Genomic DNA, 19,823 nt, shown 5'->3' with positions numbered 1-19,823 from the left:
GGACATCTTGGATACAGGTTGTAGAGAAAAATGCGAGTTGTGTTGGGAGTGTAAAGCATGTAAAGCTCTTCACTGATTGGCTGTAAGTTTCTCTGACTTTAAGGAGCTCGTTCACTAAGCCCCTCCTCAATCACAGCTGAGTGACCATGACTGGACCCGACAGGTGAGTTTATCATACGATATGACGTGACACCTTCTCATGTCTCAGTGTCCGTTCATGAGGAGTTTATACACTGAATGTAAAAATGTAAACAAAATGATTTCTTTATTGATGATGTCATGACTGTCGTCTCGTTCAGCAAATTTCACCTTTTAAAAGTTTGGCAAAAAAAAAAGATTCAGACAGAGACATCCCTCTGGTGGTGAAGTGACGCAATGACAACCAACAGGTGAACTTTAAGTCAATCCCTGTGTGCGTGCGTGCATGTGTGTGTGTGTGTGTGTGTGTGTGTGTGTGTCTTACCTGCTGCTGCTCGGCCATGGAGTGGATGGAGCTGAAGGAGGGGTGTGTATGTGTGTGCTGGCTGGTCATGGCTGGCTCAGCGAGGGAGAAGCCCTGGGCAGTGGAGGAGGAGGAGGAGGAGGAGGAGGAGGAGGAGGTGGGCGGACATCCTGAGCTGCTAACACCTGATGAGAGAGAGAGAGAGAGAGAGAGAGGGAGGGAGAGAGAGACGATCAGAGAAGGAAACCACGACGGTCTTTGTTCACCTCCAACTCGCCAATCGTTCTTCTGTTTCTGCAACACTGAATCTGTAAGCCACGCCCCTTTGGACCCCAAAACCAAAAACTCACTCTGTGTTTGAAAGTTTTTGTTACTCGATATGGCTTCCAAGAATGACCAAAGACTGACCGCAGCGTCTTGGATTCAAAAAGTGAAGCTCATCTGCATTCTGTCTCACAACCACTAGGGGGCGACTCCGCTTGTTACAAAAAGAAGTCAATGAGAGAACACTCCTACTTCTCAGTTGATTGATTCCCTCTGTTAACAACGAGTTCATGATCTCAATCTCTGGTTTAAGCTTTTCTTCAAAACAGCATGATGTTCATTTAGTACAGTTTGGTCCCATTTAAAGTCAAACAGACCTTTAAGCAGGGGAGGGTTTAGGGCGGGGGGGACCTGGGATTCACAAGTCTCTACTACATTGTCCTGAAAATGTCTTGTTCAACGTTCGGTTGTCCTGGAGACTCTCTGAGAAGTCGCAACATGTTGAGTGTAAGAAGCTGTTTTATCACGGCTGCACTCCTGATCATTTCCTGATTTCTTTGGGGGGTTCGAGCTGCATGTGTGAACTCAAACGTACACATTTCGTTTTCCTGCCAGGCTCCCAGTTTTCCATGGGAAGTGAACACGAGATCAGCGGGGAATATTCAGGAAAACAGGAGGTGGGGGGTGATAACGTTTAAATCACATGACTGGGGCACATAATGACGCTCTTTTCTGTACATTTACCACTTGTTCATAAGTGACTGTGAATACATCTAAGGCAACAACTGTCATTACAGTGTCAAACTCTGTCCCTTTGTCGACCATCTTGGATCTCAGCATCTTTATTTAGGTCATGTCTTACCTCCTGAGACCCCCCCCCCCCCCCCCACTCCTATTCAACAGGGAAAACTTCACATTGTGAGGGACACTAAAGTCAGGAAGATTTCAGGTGTCTGAAACGTTCTCCACATGTTGTACCCCGGCTGCTAAAAGTCTAGACTGTCTGACTTTCAGAAAACTAACAATCGACTCATTCCAACATGCAACGCTTACAAACCATCTGAAACATTCATGACATCATGTCCTTTTACCCAATCAGCCATCAATAAAACAAACAACACTCTGACTCACACTTTCCTCACGATGCTTTGCACCCTGAATTCTTGTTTCTTCAGGTGAGTGTGCAGCATCTGAGCAGAAAGCTTCAGTTTGTTCAGGTGAATAATATCTTCAGATAACTTCAGTGTCCGTCCTCTTGTCTGGGCTGTTTGAGACTGAGTGTGTGTGTGTGTGTGTGTGTGTGTGTGTGTGTGTGTGTGTGTGTGTGTGTGTGTGTGTGTGTGTGTGTGTGTGTGTGTGTGTGTAACTGTTGGACTGTCTGACTGCCTTCATCATCCTTAAATCCTCTTCATCACTAAGTTTCTGATAAGAGTTAAAGCTCTGTCTTATCTTTACATCCTCCTTCCTTCCTTAACACCTCAAAGACTACAGCCGACAGCCAACCACCACGTACGTTCCGCTCATGCGTGAGAGGAAATAACGCTCCATGCCAGCAGGGGGCGGTAGTCCATTATTATGATACAAGAAGACCATTTTCACACCGCTGTCGCTCACCACTCGTATTATAGGTCGCCTACTAATTGAGAATAATGTCTGATAAACAGTAGAAAATAGTGCTGGCGTTGTCAGCTCTTGGTCTTTTAGTGGAAAAAAGAAAAGAAGAGGAGGAGACAAATAAGGAGAAACCACACTAATGGGTGAAAGCATGAATACTACAGAGGCATGCTCAAGGGGCTTTAGAGAACCTGAGAGGAGAGCTGGAGAGAAATGAAACCTCCCAACAGCCAATCAGAGAGATCCCGCAAAAAAACGCAAAAACTAAGACGATGACTGCTCAAAGACGGTCCATCTAGGACCGATGGCCGACGATCTCATGGTGTGTCAGGGCCTTCACACAGAACCACTGAGGTCCAGAGCCCTGAATCAACACTGTGATCGTGTTTGGATCATAAAGATACAATCTGCACAAAAAAAAACACTGAAAATAAAAACCAGACGACGACACAAATCCTTCTGAATGCCACCATGACTCTGATAAACCAGTCCGTCATATACATGGAATTATAGTTTGAGAATTTGATAATTATAAATGTGCAAATGTTTGAAGTCATGATTTGAAAAAATAGGAAGAAGGTAGAAAAAAATCAAGAGTCAGAGATTTGCCGCAGCCAATCAGAGAGCTCCTTCTGATGCACGCACGACCAGCTGTGATTGGCTGAGCAAAATGGTTTACATCTGTTGGTCTTCTCTTGTTTTCAAACAAGCCAGACTCAATCAGATCAGGTCAGGAGGACTCACAGGTAAGACTTATCCTCCACTTTAAGCACAAATCCATGTTGAAATAAAGTGTCTTAACGTTCACATGATGCAAATCAGTAACCGTGGACATCTGTGTAACTCTGTGAAAATCTCAAGTTTGGGTCAAGAATGAGCTTCAGAAAACAGAAAAAACAAGTGAACACAATGGCATGAAGAGAGAATAAGAAACAGTCTGTCAGAAATGTCGGCGATGTTTGTGTTAAGATCGGCAACAAGAAGCCTCATTGTTAAAGAAAGAAATCAGACAGGCCTACTGATGTTTAACTAAAACAGGGACAGGATTAAAGCATAAAAACTGACAGTAAATTATCAATATAATGATACACTTGTATGTTGCAATCATATATTTATAAGCTTGCGTACAAAGTTTGTCATTTTGTGTTAAACTATTTTCATCTTTTTACGTCTGCTTAAATTGAAATGTGGCTGCAACAAGTTAAAGAAGTTCTGCTTTATTTAACACAACGGACGTTGATCAAGTTGCATCAAAAAGATTGCAAAAGTATCTTCAAGCCACCCCTTAGTACGGTTAGATTCAGACTGATAAACAGCTCGGATGTATTTATCCCTGTAGTGTCTATAAGGTAATCAGACAGGATCCTCTGGACTATCAATTGTCTTTGTTTCAATGTTGATTGTCGTCTTTTTATGGGTGCATCATGGGTGAAGAGCCCAAGACAAATTCATCACCGTGTGAGACGATCTAGTTCATCTTGAATCTTTTAATTTTGTTTATATATGTCGTTAAAGGTCTCTACTGTGAAACAGCAGCAGGAAACACAGTCTGCATTAGCAGCAGGGCGGGGAGTCTTTGGGTGTCTCACGATTCGATTCCGATTCTTGGGGTCAAGATTTGATTGAGAATTTATTTTCGATTCAAAACGATTCTGGATTCGTGATTCAAAGTCTGTTTTTAAATCAGTCCATACTTCAGGATCTACTCCGGTCATCTGTGAGATTGGCTGAATCTCTTGATGCTCCATTTGGCCATTCTACTGAGTTAAAGAGCTAGCATTAGCACTTAGCCGGGAGTTACTGATTAACTAAAAAAATAAATAGATTTTTAGAAGTTAAGAATTTATTTAAAATCTCAGAAGATAAGAATCTCCATTTTTACTTAAACATGTTTTCCCCACCTCTAATTTGCAGCTTTGGCATACTAACTTTGATAGAAGCGTCATTAGTTCAGTTTCAAAACAACTGAAGACACCTGCTCTGGTATAACACAGGAGTGTGATGATCTGAACCCTGTACACCAGGTAATAACCCCTGGGAATAAATGCATTCATTTACAACCATATGCATCAACAAAGTGGATAAAAATCTACCTTATGCTCAATCAAGTTTTATTTATGTCCTGCCAAATCACAACAGAAGTGATTTCATGTAGTTGTACATACAGAGCGGTTATAAAGGGCGCTACTCTGTTATGTTATTGACAAAGAAACGACTATTAATGCAACCTGACCGACCTTGAAACATCCAACGTCAGAGCTCTACTTTTGTGCAGTCTGAGCCAAATGTAGTAACATTTTAGTAAGTAAAGGAAATCTTTGCATGGACACTATGAATATAAACATGTAGCGTTTGATAATGGTCTCTGATATTTAAGTGTGTGTCTGTATTTCCTCTCACCACGACTCTGTAAAGCAGAGCTCCCGAGCTCTAAAGAGGAAAGAGTTGAATCCAGGTCTGAAAATGAAAATGAGGTCTACTTTTACATAACTGCATCATAACTCCAGACTCAAACTCTCAGTGAACATGCATGAATGTCTGTTTTAATCAAAAGGTTTTCTCAGCATTGAGTTTGACCTCGATACGATATCAGTAACATCGATACCTCTTCTCATGCCACGGCAAAGAAAATGGAAGTCTGAGGCAAAACAACATGGGGTCCTTTCTTGTTTTTAAATCAACAGAATTGACTGCAAACGGTCCAAAATGCACAAATATATTTGCAACATTCTCGTACCGAAACATGAAAATGTATTTGTGCAATGAAGACATTGTCACCTCCTCTATTGTCTGTATGTCGGTGGAGATGTAAACAAAACTCTGACATGTATTTAAGTCACCAAAGGACTCGAGAAACTTTTGTACTTTTTGATAATTTCATACATCAAAGATTGCATCCTTTAAAAACACATGGTATCATAAAGAAAAGTACATTTTGACAACCTCACTGTTGACCATAAAGAGTGTGCACTGAGAGTTTGATTATTTGTTAAAAAGCTGTGTGTGTGTGTTGGTCTACATGTGTGTGTGTGTGCGGTGTGATGAGATGCAGAAAGTAATCCAATCAGCGTCAGAGGGCCTGGTGCTCTGGGTCCTGGCCTGCTTACAGATATGACACTGCTGGAGAGAGAGAGAATATCTGCCTAGTACTGAAAAATCTGCACCGTCTCTTTAAGAGAGCGAGAGGCACTCACAGCACTTCCTCAGTCTGGCATCCCCCTTCTTATGCCGCCATTGGTCGGGGCCCCCTCTTCCTCTGTCAGCTGATTCGCTGCTGGTATCTAAGGGCTGGCTGGCCAGCGCTCTATAAATAAACCCGGTGCTGTCTCAGCAACCAGCCTACAATACTCATTAGCTGCTCCTCTCTCTCCTCTTCCGCCTCTCCGCCGCTCAGCAAGTCGCTCCAATCGCAGGCCGGCCTCCAGCAGCAGCAGCCTGACACACTCTCCCCTAGCAACCCGAGCCTCCCCACCAGCCGCTCCCTCCTCCCCCCTCGCCTTCATCATGCTTCCTGCTTCCTCAGACCTCAGCTCTCCTCCATTTATCCAGCCTTCAAACATACATGTACACATACAAAGGATGCCAAATGTTCAATAGATTGATACTTTTTGATACCACATGTTTTTAAACAATACAGTCTCCATCATTTTAATGATTATAGTATCAGGAAAAAAAAGTGCAGAAGCTTTAAAAAAAAAAAACTTCAGATCTTTAGTCAGATTTTTAACAAAAAGCTGACGACGAGAGAGGTCAACTCAAAATCAAAGGTCGGCAAATACTGAAGTGATCAAGTCATTTTGGCGTTTCATAAAGATACCAAAGTTAGGTTTATGTCTCCTTTCCAAAACACTGCTTTGTATTTGTGCATATTAGATAGTGTGCAGAATTTTCTGGGGAAATAAAAATAAGATATTTCTTCATTCTGGGTGCATAGAACGTCTCATTTTGTCACCCTGGTGTCAAACCAGGTATTGATGGTGACTGATATTCATACTGAAGTTTTAACTTCTGGTATTGTGACATCCCTGATTCATACACATCTATACATAATTCATCCATCCAGCCTCCATCTTTACATTCATATATGATCTAAACATCCCTCCATCATCTCTTATTCCCACCTCTCAAGACCTCAACCTCCTTTTATTTCTTTTTACCTTCATACATCCCACATCCATCCTCCATCACTCATTTACCATCTTCCTGCTCTTTGACCCAAACTCTCCTCATTTATCTGTACATGTACGTCCTTCTATCGTCCCTCCATCAACACCTCCACCCTTCATCTGTCCAAACTTTCCTTCAGCATAACTTCTTCCTCCTCACACCTGATGTACTCCTCGAGACTGTAACTAAGAACTATACCTGTTGTTGTTTAATCTGCAGATTATTTTGTGATGAATACTTTGGTCTGTATAACGTCCAGACATCCCTCCATCTCTCCATCTCTCGCTCCTTCGTCCAGATCACTGCTCTCTCTCTGTTTGTGTCTGTAGGTTTTTCACTTTCCCTGCCAACTGTCTCATCTGTCCATCAGTGATGAGTTTCTAACAGCGTTTACTGTAACAGTGACACACAGTTACAGTCAGACTCTCTCTGCTGCGTATACACAGCGTGTTGATTGATGACGTAAAACAGGAAGATTAACCCTTTCTGTACCAGAGTCCATCAACTACCGGTGTAAGGTGGTACACTTTCAAAACTCTAAAACAACCTCTGTGTTTCAAAACGATTTGATTTGATTAATCGATGGTATCAAAAAGTTCTGAGGCGTAAAATACAACTTTTATTTCATATGTCCGGCCAGTTGGTGAGGGACGAATCCATCAAGAATTGGAGGCAAACTCTTCCACACTGTCTAGATTTTATACATGAGTATTTGTGCGATTGAGACAACGTGCAGGAGTTTGTCTGTTACCCAATATTGTAATCCTGGTGTTTCTATTTTTTATGCCGAGCCGTACAGGAATTGATTTCCACTTGTGTTATATGGAAGTTTAAAATCCTGTTGTTGTGACTACCCTATACCAGTGTGTGTTTAACCACGACTTCAGTTCTTTTCGAGGAAGATTTCCAGTCTGAACCCGAGATTCAGTCTTTGAAAACCAAAACGATGTTCACTGAGAATGTTTGATTATATTTTAATCGTTCTGAACAGAAGCTAGTTTGATGTTCAGAAATTCAGCTTGGAGCAATAATAGACACCGACATTTTAAACAATGTCCCGACAGGCCAACAAGTTCGTAACTATGGTGACTATGGAGACGAATTGCTCTTTGGACTGAAGATTACGTTCAACTAGCTTATTAAAAAAAAGGAGTTGGGGAGTTTTGTCAAAATGTACGATATGTTGCAACTTTTTGAAAGAGTTTGCTGGATTTTTCCTCACAAAAAAACAAAAAAAAAACCCAATAATGGTTGCCTAGGACTTCCTTTGTTTCTGTGGTATCCAAACAGGTTTCGAGTCTGGTATAGTGGCGCCCCAGTTGGGACGATTCTAGCCCTGAACAAATGAATGTCTGCGAATGCGTGCATTAATCTAACAATTTCAAAGCCTTTAGTCCATGACACAGATCAGTTGGATGACATAAGAAGAACGTTTTGACTGTTTAAGTTCTGAACTGTATCCTCAAGTTTCTTATTGTACATAAACATTACACTCCAAGTCACAACTGAAGAGGTAGAAGAGTGCACATGCAAACACATCCTCAGCTCCGAAATAAAGCTTTTATCTTTGGTGTTTTCACATAAACCTCCTGATATTTTTCAGATTTAGCCGCACAGTGTGAACGCCAACAACCCCACACTTTCACTCCGACTTTATACAAATTTTTCCTGCTAGTCCCATTGAACATTATCCACACCGAGTCAGGATGAGCTGATTTTGAGAACGCAGCAGGGAAATATTCACTGGAAGCGAGCGGGGATTCGCTTTCAGTTAGCTTGTGGGGTGGTTTTGACTTTTATATCCTAATAGCGGCGATTAACTAGTAACTGTAAAGCACGACGGGTGTGACCTCCTTTGACATTTTTAGACCGCTTCTTTTTGTTTTCTGTTCATCAGTATGTGTGAACAACCGACTCCGGAAGATTTCTGGAGCACTCTGCCTAAAGCTTTCTAGACATTTTTAGACATACATATGTTAAAACCTTGTGAATGATTGTTACAGGACACTGACTTCACTCGGTAGAAACTGAAGTCAAACTGTGTCTCAAAGCATTTTAACTCTACACAAAAGTAAAGAATTGAAGATTAAGTTTAAAGTGAATCTGATTGGTCCCACAAACGCAGTAAGCAAACAGCTACAGTAACAGTCTGAGTTGGACAAACACAATCCAGTCATTAGAAACCAGAATCCCTGCGTTTGATCGGGGTTGAGAGATAAGGTTTTTGGCTTCATCGTTGGTCATATGCTTTGTTTGAAAGAAGCAGCTCAACTTAAAATGGATGTGTATTTGGTGACTGACTTTTCCATCGGTAGCATCATCCGGTTAAGTTTACAAAAAAATACAGATAATGGGGCGTTTCTTGTTTTTTGGAGATAACATCACAACAGACAGTCAACATCTGTTCTGTTCCCCTAAAACATTTAATAAGGACCCTTTAAATGTGATTATTGAACAACTGAGGTAATAATATGTGGGGCTGATATGATACCAAGTTATCTGTGACGATCTAACATCAACTAATAAACTCTGTCTCGTCAGACTCAAAGTATAAAAGAGCACCATCTCTGAAGAGTTCATTCATATTTCTCTACAGCCCATCGGATTGAACTCCAACATTTCAGAGGCTGTAGTTTACAGAGCTGATGACTGGGAGATGTTTCTAATAGTATCTGTGTGTAGTTTATCTTCACAGCCCTTCAAAATGAAACAACCTGCAGTTTGCCGTACGCTGAGGCTGCTCATTGCACTAAAAACTTTACTCTTCTTTTGTGCAAAAATAAACTCACTGATAAAAATCACTCATTGATAAAAATACAGTTTGATTCATGTATTTGTGGCTGGATGGTTTAAGTCTAACACTGTGTCCACACAACGGGGAGCAGAATGAGCAGTGTGTTAGCAGAGCAGCAGCTAAAGTCCTCCATCAGTGTCCACTAATAGGATGCGTTCAAGTACAGTACTTAGTGTAGTACACCTGAGTTTTTGCATGATCAGAGCCCAAAAACACGGTAAGTGTTGCAGTTACATGTTGGAGCTGGAATAACATACAAGTGGCAGAAATATATGAGTGGAAAGAGGTTAAAAATGATTAGCAACATATCAACAAATTAGACTAATGTGCATATAAGAAGAGAAAAATACATGAAAGCAAACGGACCAAAATAACCAGTCGAACAAGAACATAACCACATGCAGACTACACGGCTCAAAACAGCATTGATAATAAAGGAAATATACAACATCAATAAAAGAAGTGAAGTCAAGAAACTCGCTCTGATACATCTATGATCAGGTTGATCCTCTGAGCCCTGAAAACAAGAAGTGGAGCTATAACTGGACTCTTGAACAGATGATGACCTCTGCACAGGACGATGGGGAGTTTAAATGTCTCATATGGGGATTTGAAGATAACACATTTTTTAACATCGATTTAAAATCAAATTATATCAATACCTGATTCGACACCACAGCAACAAAAATAGAAATCCTATGCCCCCTATATTTGGTCATTTCTCGTTTTTTTAATGAGCAATAATTGCAGGCAAATTTCTGCACACTGTCCAGATTGCACAAATACATCGGCAACATTTGGGTATCAGAACTTTGCTATGAATTTGTGCAATCTAGACAGTCCTCTTTCTTTTTCTAGCAGCAGCCTTAAGTCAAAAATATGACTGAAAATTGTTAAAGATTCTTTTTTTTTTACACTATTGATCATTAAATTCAATTATATTGCATCATTTTAAAACATGTGGTATTGTAAAGTACTGAAATTGTCGGCAGCTAGTCTGAAATAAAGCAAACACCAAGATTCACAGTGTTACAGATGATCGGTGGGGAGATGCTTGAACATGTGATGACCTCTAAATAATCTGCAGATTGATCAACAGCAATAAATCACAGCTTGCTAAGAAAGTCTCTGATATTTGATGTTATGTTTAAATAATATCTGAGCTGAGGTGACCAAAAAAAAGCTCATCAAAAACTTCCAAATCTATCAAAACAAACTAAATCAGTGAGCTTGATGTGCTTCCACAGGTCACCAGCAGATGGCAGGATTTCTTTTATGATGTGCTGTGACAGAAAGACAAAGACTTCTGTGTCAGAGTCGGATTTATCCAGTTTCTCACAACAATCCCGCCATAATGAGAGGAATCTGCACACAGGGAGCATGCCACTGTCACAACAAAAGAGAAATACTATGACTATTCAAGACATAGAGAGACAGGAGAGATCTTTTGTGGAAAACCACTGGTCCCACAAGTGACCCCTGAGGTACACCAGACTTTATCACAAAAGGATGAGGCAAGATATACAAAGGACACAACTTAATGTGCTCGTAAATTGAAGGAAAAAAGGAGGCTGTGACTAGGAGGGTCAAGGTGAAGTAGCATCTGTCATCACAAGTTTTGTATTTTTAAAAGCAGACTGAGTGCGATTTGTCTGATCATGAGCGTTAAAAGGAGGAGAAAAAGTAGCCGGCTCAAGCAGTAAATCAAAAGAATAAAAAGTGAATTTCTGACAAAGGAGCCACAGGTCGGACTCAAACCCTGGCCGCCCGCTTTGAGGACTTTTGCCTCTGTGCATGAGGCTACATGTTAAAACACAAACAGCCAAATCCCCCCTGATAACCCCCTAGGAAACTGTCCACAACAAAATCAGGTTGAGCCAATGTATGAACAATGCAGGAAATATTCTAGAAAATTCACCTTGGGTGAGCGGGCGGGGCCGATGAGGTTTATATCACGGGACCAGTGTGATCATCTCTCATATAATGAAGCTGCTTCATACTGGTTTCTGCTCACCAGTGTGTTCTTTACCACGTGTTCGTTGATACTGTAAATATGTCCATTCATTTTGGATTCCTGCAACCTCATTTGACGTCACCCAAACCCCTCCCCCCCTTCTATCCCAGGGAAAGAGCAACTCAGGAAGATTTCAAGGGCAGGCTGAAAATTTCCGGAGTGCTTGTGTGAAAACAGCTTTAGAGAGATACAACATGCACTGGATGGCGGGAAATTAAGAAGAGTCTTGAGGAGGGGGAAATGACATCACTGTCAGTGCTGATGAAGATCGACAGGTGAAACAACGTGATGAGGAAATACAACGACTTTAAATCAGGGTCACTTTTATAGGGTTGTTTTTTCTCATATCATAGTGACCAATCAGCTGTTGATCTTCACCTCACCTTCAGGTATGACTCTGATGTCTGTGTAACACATGGCTCAGACTCAGGTGATCATGTATGTTGTTTTTTTTTAACACATAAAAACTGTATGATCAGCTCAAACTGCTCTCTGTCTGTGTGCCTGAGTTCTCATCCTGCTCAACATTTATTTATACCTCGAATGAAATCTAATACGCGTGTATTTATAAATTAACCTTTCCAAGTATTTTGGTATCACTGACACTTCCTGTGGTTGTTTCACACCGTAGAGTCTATGCTGCCTTCACAATAAGAGCCTGCAGATCGGAATCAACAGTTGCTCTGATTAAAACACAAGTTTACCTCCTCACACACTGACAGGGCTGCCCCCCCTTTGTGATGTCAGAAAATGTTTGACTTTATATATTTTACTCTTAAGACACTTCTGCAGACTACATCGGACACCCATGATGTACCTCGCCATGCAACATTCAAGCTGGGAGGAAGTTTTACTTTTCAATAACACATAACTTGTTGACGTCGTCGCACTCTTACAGAGGTGTCTCATGGGTTCACTCGGGTTGGGACTTGGATTAGGTTAGTACACTTCAACTGTACACATTTAACTAGTAGACGTGGAAAGGGTTTTAATGTTTTCAACAAATTCTGGATTTGTTCTTTAAGATTTCTCATGTTATTATTGTTGTCGTGTAATCAGTGATTTTTTTTATGAATGGGTTTTTACAAAGCAGTCTAACTAGAACATCAGTTTATAGATGTAGCCTAACTCAAGTTTGAACCCCATCTGTACAGCGATGAGCGTTCAGACCAGAGGAAATATACTGTGCTTTAAAGTAGTTTTGGTGCTGACTAGCAAGAGAATTAACGCTTTACCATTTAGTCCACTGAACACATTTTATGGGCCATTTTTGCCTTTCTTAGAAAGGACAGAGATGGGGGGGATGACATGTAGCAAAGGGTCAATGTCGGACTCGAAACCACAGCAGGACTATGGCCTCTTTACATTGGGCGCGCAACCTAACAACTAAGCTATCGGCGCCCAAATAATGTGTAATTTATTGTTTATAACTACCAAAAATTGCAGGTTTATTTCTGCACCCTGTCTATGTTTGGTACTTTCATTTCATAGCTTTTGGTTACATATATGACTGATGGTCTGTAGTTTTTTGTACGGCTTTCTTGATAAGATGACATAAAAGATGGAGCTGTGATAAATGTCTCTGAGCCTGGGACAATATGGATGATGGTCAGCTTCCCCCACATTACAGTTACATGGACGTCCTGAGTGTTATAAGTGATTTCAGGTTGAATATGTGTCTTAATATCACCAGTAAAACCAGTGAGTGTCAGACAAGACAAGAACTGCATGTTTGTATCAGCAAGTTATCAGCAGTAAGTTGTTGAGAGAAGAACAACACATCCTATAAGACCAAAAACTAAAACAACATAAACAGCTGATCACTGAGCGCTTCTTTATACGTTCAGTACAATGTTCAGAGTTTTTGTTCTTTGTGTTCTCCACACACACACACACTGTACACACACTGTACACACACACATCAACCATCTCCACTGACATATCTGTACAATAAAATCCAGTCAAGCTGAACAACACACACCCAGCCCGCCTCGGCCTCACGCTTTGTCCCACTGACACACAATAAAACCAGGGACAACAACAACACCAGGTCACATGAACATCTGTCGTCATGTTATTACAGACGCGCTGTAGATTTTGTTCAGATGACATGAACGGCACAAAACAACGTGCTCTTCCTGCTCGTCAAGAGTTCAACAACAGCAGACATAAGCTCCACAGAAGTGTGAATTAAAGGCATTGATAAGCCACCATACCGACCACTTAAATGTAGAGATCAGTGAATAAAAATGAAAATTAGAGGCTTAACCGCACACAAGGCTTCCATCAAACGAGAGGTAAAAGGTTAAAAACAAACTTCATACATTATAAACACATCAAATTCAAACTTATAGGTCAGGTCTTAATCTGTAACAAGATATAGAGCCAGCTAGCATCTTTTCAGTCTCAGACGATATTAAACAGAAGAAAGGTTATCAAAATGTCCAATCCTTTGATACCTTTCAATAGCACTTTAACTTTTTCAAATGATTGATGGTATCATAAAGTAATAACAACTTCACAGGTCGGCATCTAGTGAAGTTTCTCAAGGCTTTTTTTGGCGTCTTATAAAGATGTAAAAGTTACATTTGTGTGTCTTACAAACAGACAGAGAGCAGAGAGTGTGCAGGAGTTTGTCAGCAATCGCTGCTAAATAATAAAAAAAACATTAAACCCAATATCGTGTCTATGACTTTCATTTTTGTTGTCGTTGCATCCAAACAGGTATCGATATTGTTTAATTTTAACTAGAATCACATCAAAGTTTAATATGTTGGTATCATGTGAAGACCAGATCAAAGTGGACCAGCAGACCACGTCTGAATAGAAACCCCCTCATTGATTAATATTCTGAATGAAGGTACGAGCAGACTGAGCTCAGCACAGACCGCAGACCTCACACCTTCAGGTCCCCGAAAAAGACAAGGACTACATTTTGAATATGTAGAGCTTCAATCAAGCAAAGCACACAGCTTTAACAACACGACGCGACAACAGCCGGTCAGCCGGTCAGCCTGTGGTTTCAATCAGCTCTCAAACTGGGCATTCGGTCATTTCCATCAGACTACTTTTCTACTCTGGATGTCAAATGTCCATGTGACTTTGTAGATCCTGTTTTTTTAATCTATACATTTGAACCAGAAAAGGAATTTAAGTAGATGAATATTTTAGATAACGAGAAAAAAGGTGAGCTACAGTCAGTTACAGTCCTGAAGTCACGCCAGAGAAACACTGATGTTAACATTAAAGAAACCATTAAATCTCTGCTTCAGTTCATTTTTGGAGGGATGAAGAACTCTGCTGATAGTTTGTCTCCTGGTAGAAACCTACTGAACGATAAACACAGGAGGAACGAGCTGAGCTAAAGTCGTTAGCAACGTCCAGGCTAATAGCTCCTCCTGATGTCTGCTTTCCAGGGTTTTAAAACCCAGGTTTAAACACAAATCTTTACTTTTAGTGTGTTTTAATAGTTTTAGTTTCCAGTTTTGCTTTGTCGGAACGAGGTGTGGAGAACGTGGCTGCTAGCTGACTTTAAAAATGAATAAATCTTCACCTAAAAATGTAACTACCGTGGTTAGTAGGACTCAGCTTTCAGCCGTTTCTGACCTCCTGTGTCCACCAGAAAGCCTTTGTGAAACACTTATTTTAAAATCAAACTGTTAGTTCTGTGTTTTAATAATCAGGTGTGATTGTCTGCTGATTATTCGGCTCAAGGTAGAAACCTCATGAACGAAACAACACTGAACGAATCGTCACCTAAAAAGTGAGCGAATGTCGATAGCAGCAGCTGAGCTAACAGTCCTTTCTAATGGTTTTTGACATTCAATTTCAACCAGAGCAAAACTGTTTAAAAAGCAAACCCGCTGGTTTCTTTCATCTTCAGTTATTATCAGGATACTCGTCAAACTTTCTCTTCAAAATCCAAACATCCACACACACATTAAAAACTTCAACTTGATCCGTTAAAGCCAGCGTGTTCTGCAGAGTTCACACCATCGTTTTCATATATGACCAAAACAAAGGGAGTGTGTGTGTGTGTGTGTGTGTGTGTACTGACTCTTGTTCTTGCGCAGCAGGGCTGTGCTGATCCAGGGTTCTGTTTGGACCATCCTGCACGCGGGCACAGGCTTGTCCTCCACGGATGACGATGACGTGATCACCATGGAAACGCTTGGCAATGGTTTGGGTCCAGCAGGGAAACGGTGTCAAGTCAGAGCTGTGCTGTGACAGGTGTGTTTGTGTGAGTGTGTGCGTGTGTGTGTGTTGTTGTTCAGGTGACTGTCATCAGACGCCGCGTTTTCGTTTTTTCCCCCAGAGTCCTACACTTCAGTACATCCAACTCAATCAACGAAATCTTGAAATGGTGGGGAAACCAAACCGACCAATCAAAAGGCACCGTCTTCTCTGGCTTGTTTTTTTTGTGACTGTGGTTTCTAAGGCAACCAACTGGTGTACAGGCAGCTCGTCTCTCTGAAGTAAAAATATAAAGGATGTAATCTCTGCTTTCTGTGGAGTTACACTATAGATATAGATCTCTACATATATATTCTGTTCTCGGGGGAGGGGGGGGGGTTATAGAATATTTGGTTAATCAGGTTTTTTAGCTTTTTCTTACGTTGGCAGTTTCATGCATTCTTTCTGTGCTGGAGACGCTCCAGATCGCTGGTGGCTGATTTTAAACTAGTAAAATTAAACCTTCACTAACACAATACGTTAACTAGCGGCACTCTTACTTGCTTCTTAATAGTTTCACTTAGTCCAGAGCAAGTTTAACACAGCTCGCAGCTCTTCAGACATCTTAATCCAGGACAGGGGCTTGTTGTTTCCAGTGCAGCCTGAACCAGTAGAACACAGTACAGCACGCACGCACGCACGCCCAGTTTACGTCAGATCCAAAGCTTCCGAGAGCACAACAAGTTCATCCAAATGTTATTTCACACAGGTGCAAGTCCAGTCTGGGCTAACCAGGCTCGCCCAGCATGCTGCCAGGTGGGCTGAGCGAGGTAGAGTGACAGAGGGGGGGAGGAAGAAGAAGAAGAAGGAGGTGGAGGAGGGGAGTTGGGTTTCCAGCTGCCTGCTTTTACCCCATCCCTTCTGCTAAATATAGCTCCAATTACTGGTGCTTTCTGGGGGGGGGGGGGACTCTTCAGTGGACAGAGCAGGGCAGTGTGGAGTGATGTTATCACTCAGATTAATCCAGTGACACACACACAAACACACACACACACACAGGGCCCTCCACTGGCAATGTCACAGAGCCTGAACAGCCGGAGCTCCACGCAGACTCAGCTCCCCTTCACCCGCCCACAGCAGGAGGTGGCTGGCCTCTGCCAGGGTGAAAAGGAGCCCCTTTAAAAACAGCCAGACTACACTGTAATCCCGCACACACTGTACAGAGTCACTGTGACACAAACACCTGTAAACACCTGATAGAGTAGCTCCACAGTAAAGTTCCTCTAGCAGGATATATCCACACTCACAGGTGATCAACAGGAACAAAGTGACAGATCAGACCCTGCACAGTGACTTGAAGCTTTTAGATCCAATATCTGGGGAGAGGGGAGGGGGGGGGTGGTGGTGGTGGTGAAGGGGGGGGGGGGTTACATGCAGAGTGTTTCCCCGGGCTGGAGACGACCGCCGGCCTGCATTGTACTTCCAAAAAACTCTCCGGTCCCCTCTTGTTTACCAAAAAAAACCAGCTCGATCCAGGAGGAAGTCCGCCTCAAAAGGTAATCTCACTTAAAGTTCAATCACAAACATCGTCTGAACCGAAAACTTGAGAGTCGTGTCGAAGAAGTAAAAAAGAAACCAGATCCACAGAAGTTCCTGAGCTTTGCTGTCAGACGCCTTTTGATCCCCTGACGCGCCTCTTCTTCTTCTTCTTCTTCCGTCTTCCTCTCTGCAAACTCTTTGTATCCTCTTCTCGTCCTTCTGTTTTTTTTTTTAACTCGGGGAGATTTGTCTTTTTCTTCCTTTCTTTTTTTTTTTTTGTTTTGTTAGTCCTTCAAGATGGAAACCTTCACAAGGGCGATTTCAGCTCATGTTTCTCGCCCGTTTCCCTCTCCGTGCTTCTCCGTCAGACGGAATCTGTGCTGCGCTCCCCACACGGCTCCCCCACCCTGACACACGGACCGTACCAACTCAGTGAGGCGGGGGAGGGGGGGGTCAGAGCGGGTCTGTCTGGCGCAGACTCACTCACAACTACAGAAACCAGGGCAGATACACACACAGGAACCAAAACATGACAATAGAGAAATGTCTCATCAAGATGCCGACTAATTTTATGAAACTTTACCCGCGATTGGAGTCCGGCAGCCGGACAGTAACCTTCAGTTTGACCGCGGTAGTCTGGTCCGAGCAGACCTCTCCTGCCTGTCCATTTATAGTAACAGCAGGATATATATACTGGAACTTTATATACACGCATGCACACACAACCTTTGCTTAAACTCTTAATACAAGTTTATAGATAAAATTCAGTTTCTTCCATACACATAAAAACCAAATTACAGGCCAGTAATTGTGAATAAAGCCTTAAAGTTTAAGTCTCAAACTTGTTTCTAAAATACACAAACTATTTTCTGAAGGCTTGCAAAAAAAGAAAGAAAGGTTTGATTGCAATAAAATCAGATATTAAAAGTGTATAGATGCAGTGGTGTGTTGGTATTAATGTTGAAGGAGGGGGGGAAGGAGAAACACGAGGCCTGTGTTGAGAAATGTCACGACAATGTGCATGTTTCCCTTAAATACAATATTCCTGACTTAAATAAAAGCATCTCATTATAGCTGAATACTAACTTAAGAAGGATCATGTATTTTTTCAGTGGAAAGGTGAAAAAACAACAGATTATGAAACCTTTAAAGTAACTCATGTAATTAAAACAGACCTATATAAACATTAAGAGAGGTGATGGGTTTGGATATAACTTCTATGTAATATTAAATGTCTTTTTGTTCATTCAGTCTTTCAGAAATGATTCAACTTGTCTGTATTCCTGTAAACGCTGCCTCTACCCTCACTCAGCAGGCACCCTCTACGGGCTCTGTTGCTACCCGACGCTACGGCAGCTGCGACGTCATTGGCTGCTTCAAGTCCCTCCCTTGGCTCTCATTGGACGGCGGACGTGCAATGTGGGCGGGGCTTTCGGCTTAGTTTCCCAGTGTCTCTTCAAACGGCGCGAGGCAGGAATGACGCGGAAATAGTTTGAAGATGTCAGGTAGAAATGGAAAGAGGGAGGGGAGGAGGGGGAGGAGGAGGAGGGGGGGACGAGGGGGAGGATGGGGGAGGAGATCCAGCGGGGGAGTGAGCGCGGGGCAAAAAGGCTTCCATGAGCACATGGTCACTGAGTGACTGCCTACAGCCGAGATGTGTGACTTCTCCTCCTCAGCCTGAGCTAAAAGTTGTTACTGTTGCTATCCGAGCATTCCGGCTAAATCAGGCACAATGCTGCCTGGGAACAGCTCAGCACACAAACAGTGTCATAAACCAGCTGACGGCTTCTTAAAGGAAAATTCACCCTCAAATACACTCTGCACTCACTTCACTTTGTCGCCCCATTTCATGTCCTCTCAGCCTGTGAGATGTGCACATTAATAAACAGTATTACAAAAAAAAAAGTCCCCTAAAGTAAAAAAAAGCAACACCAACAATGTCGGCCTCTCTAAAGTCTTTTATTAAGTTTATTATACTGAAATGTTTGTTTGCATAACACTGCATAATGTAAGGTAAACTAATGTATATTTCTGTTCTGTAATATCCATTTAATTCCAGTTTTCCTCAGTAATCTACTCCACCTCCAGAACCCCCTAGTTCAGAGCTCTGCACTCCCACACAGAGAAAAACAGCTGACCAGTCGCAGCTAAAATAAGATATCATGGCCTAATAACATGCTATAATTATAGAGCGTGCATTAAAATGATCTTTCTGCGAGATTAACGGGGAGGAAAGAAACGTTACAGGGCGATACGGCACGGTAGCACGGCGCGCTAACGTGTTAATCAGATGCAGATGCATCACTACAGGTGATGTGCTTCAAAAGGTGGCCTAATGCCCGGCTCAGGGTGACTGGGTCCGTCTGGGCTGAGGGGGAGATCCTGAGGTAGATTTTGCAGGGGGGGGGGGTAGGTGGCTTGTACCCTGAACCACACACAGAGACGGGCGAGAGCGATAACTTTCATTACACAAAACTCATCTATCCTGTCCTTCTTATTCAAAAACAATCAATCACACCTACATGTGCATAACAATCAACCGTCAAATAATAACCCACTTATTGTCTTTTCTTTTACTACATGAGACACTCATTTCAAACTCTGTATTTACATGTATTTATTTATGTGTAGGTATTTCTTCACTGTACAAAAACAGTCATAGATTGTTTACAATATTTTACTCTGTTCCTTTTCATTGTCTGACACCTCTTCATGTCTTACACATTTTTAAAATTTTAGTGATAAAGTAAGTGAGGTTTTTAAAGTGCCTGAAAATATTTAGTTAAAGACTCGATTTAAGGTAAAATAATTGATAT

The 19,823-nt window shown here is 41.9% G+C and overlaps 1 protein-coding gene across 2 annotated transcripts in view; it reads right to left on the bottom strand.

Moving 5' to 3' along the window:
* Positions 1 to 19,823, bottom strand: part of dyrk1b (dual-specificity tyrosine-(Y)-phosphorylation regulated kinase 1B) — a 44,998-nt gene that overhangs the window by 9,975 nt on the left and 15,200 nt on the right. Inside the window, exons 1-2 of one of the 2 annotated variants that reach the window (XM_020654573.3) lie at positions 15,353 to 17,385; positions 464 to 627 (exon numbers count right to left, since the gene is read on the bottom strand). In XM_020654573.3, coding sequence (XP_020510229.1) covers positions 464 to 627; positions 15,353 to 15,458 — 270 coding nt within the window. In that variant the 5' untranslated portion in view covers positions 15,459 to 17,385. Of the gene's footprint in view, positions 1 to 463; positions 628 to 15,352; positions 17,386 to 19,823 lie in introns of those variants that run through there. The other variant, XM_020654574.3, reaches the window with a different exon arrangement.

The sequence above is a fragment of the Labrus bergylta genome, chromosome 8 (genome assembly GCF_963930695.1).
Source record: "Labrus bergylta chromosome 8, fLabBer1.1, whole genome shotgun sequence".
Lineage (NCBI taxonomy): Eukaryota > Metazoa > Chordata > Actinopteri > Labriformes > Labridae > Labrus > Labrus bergylta.
The sequence above is the reverse complement of the archived record's forward strand: the minus strand, read 5'-3'. Positions and strand labels throughout refer to the sequence as shown.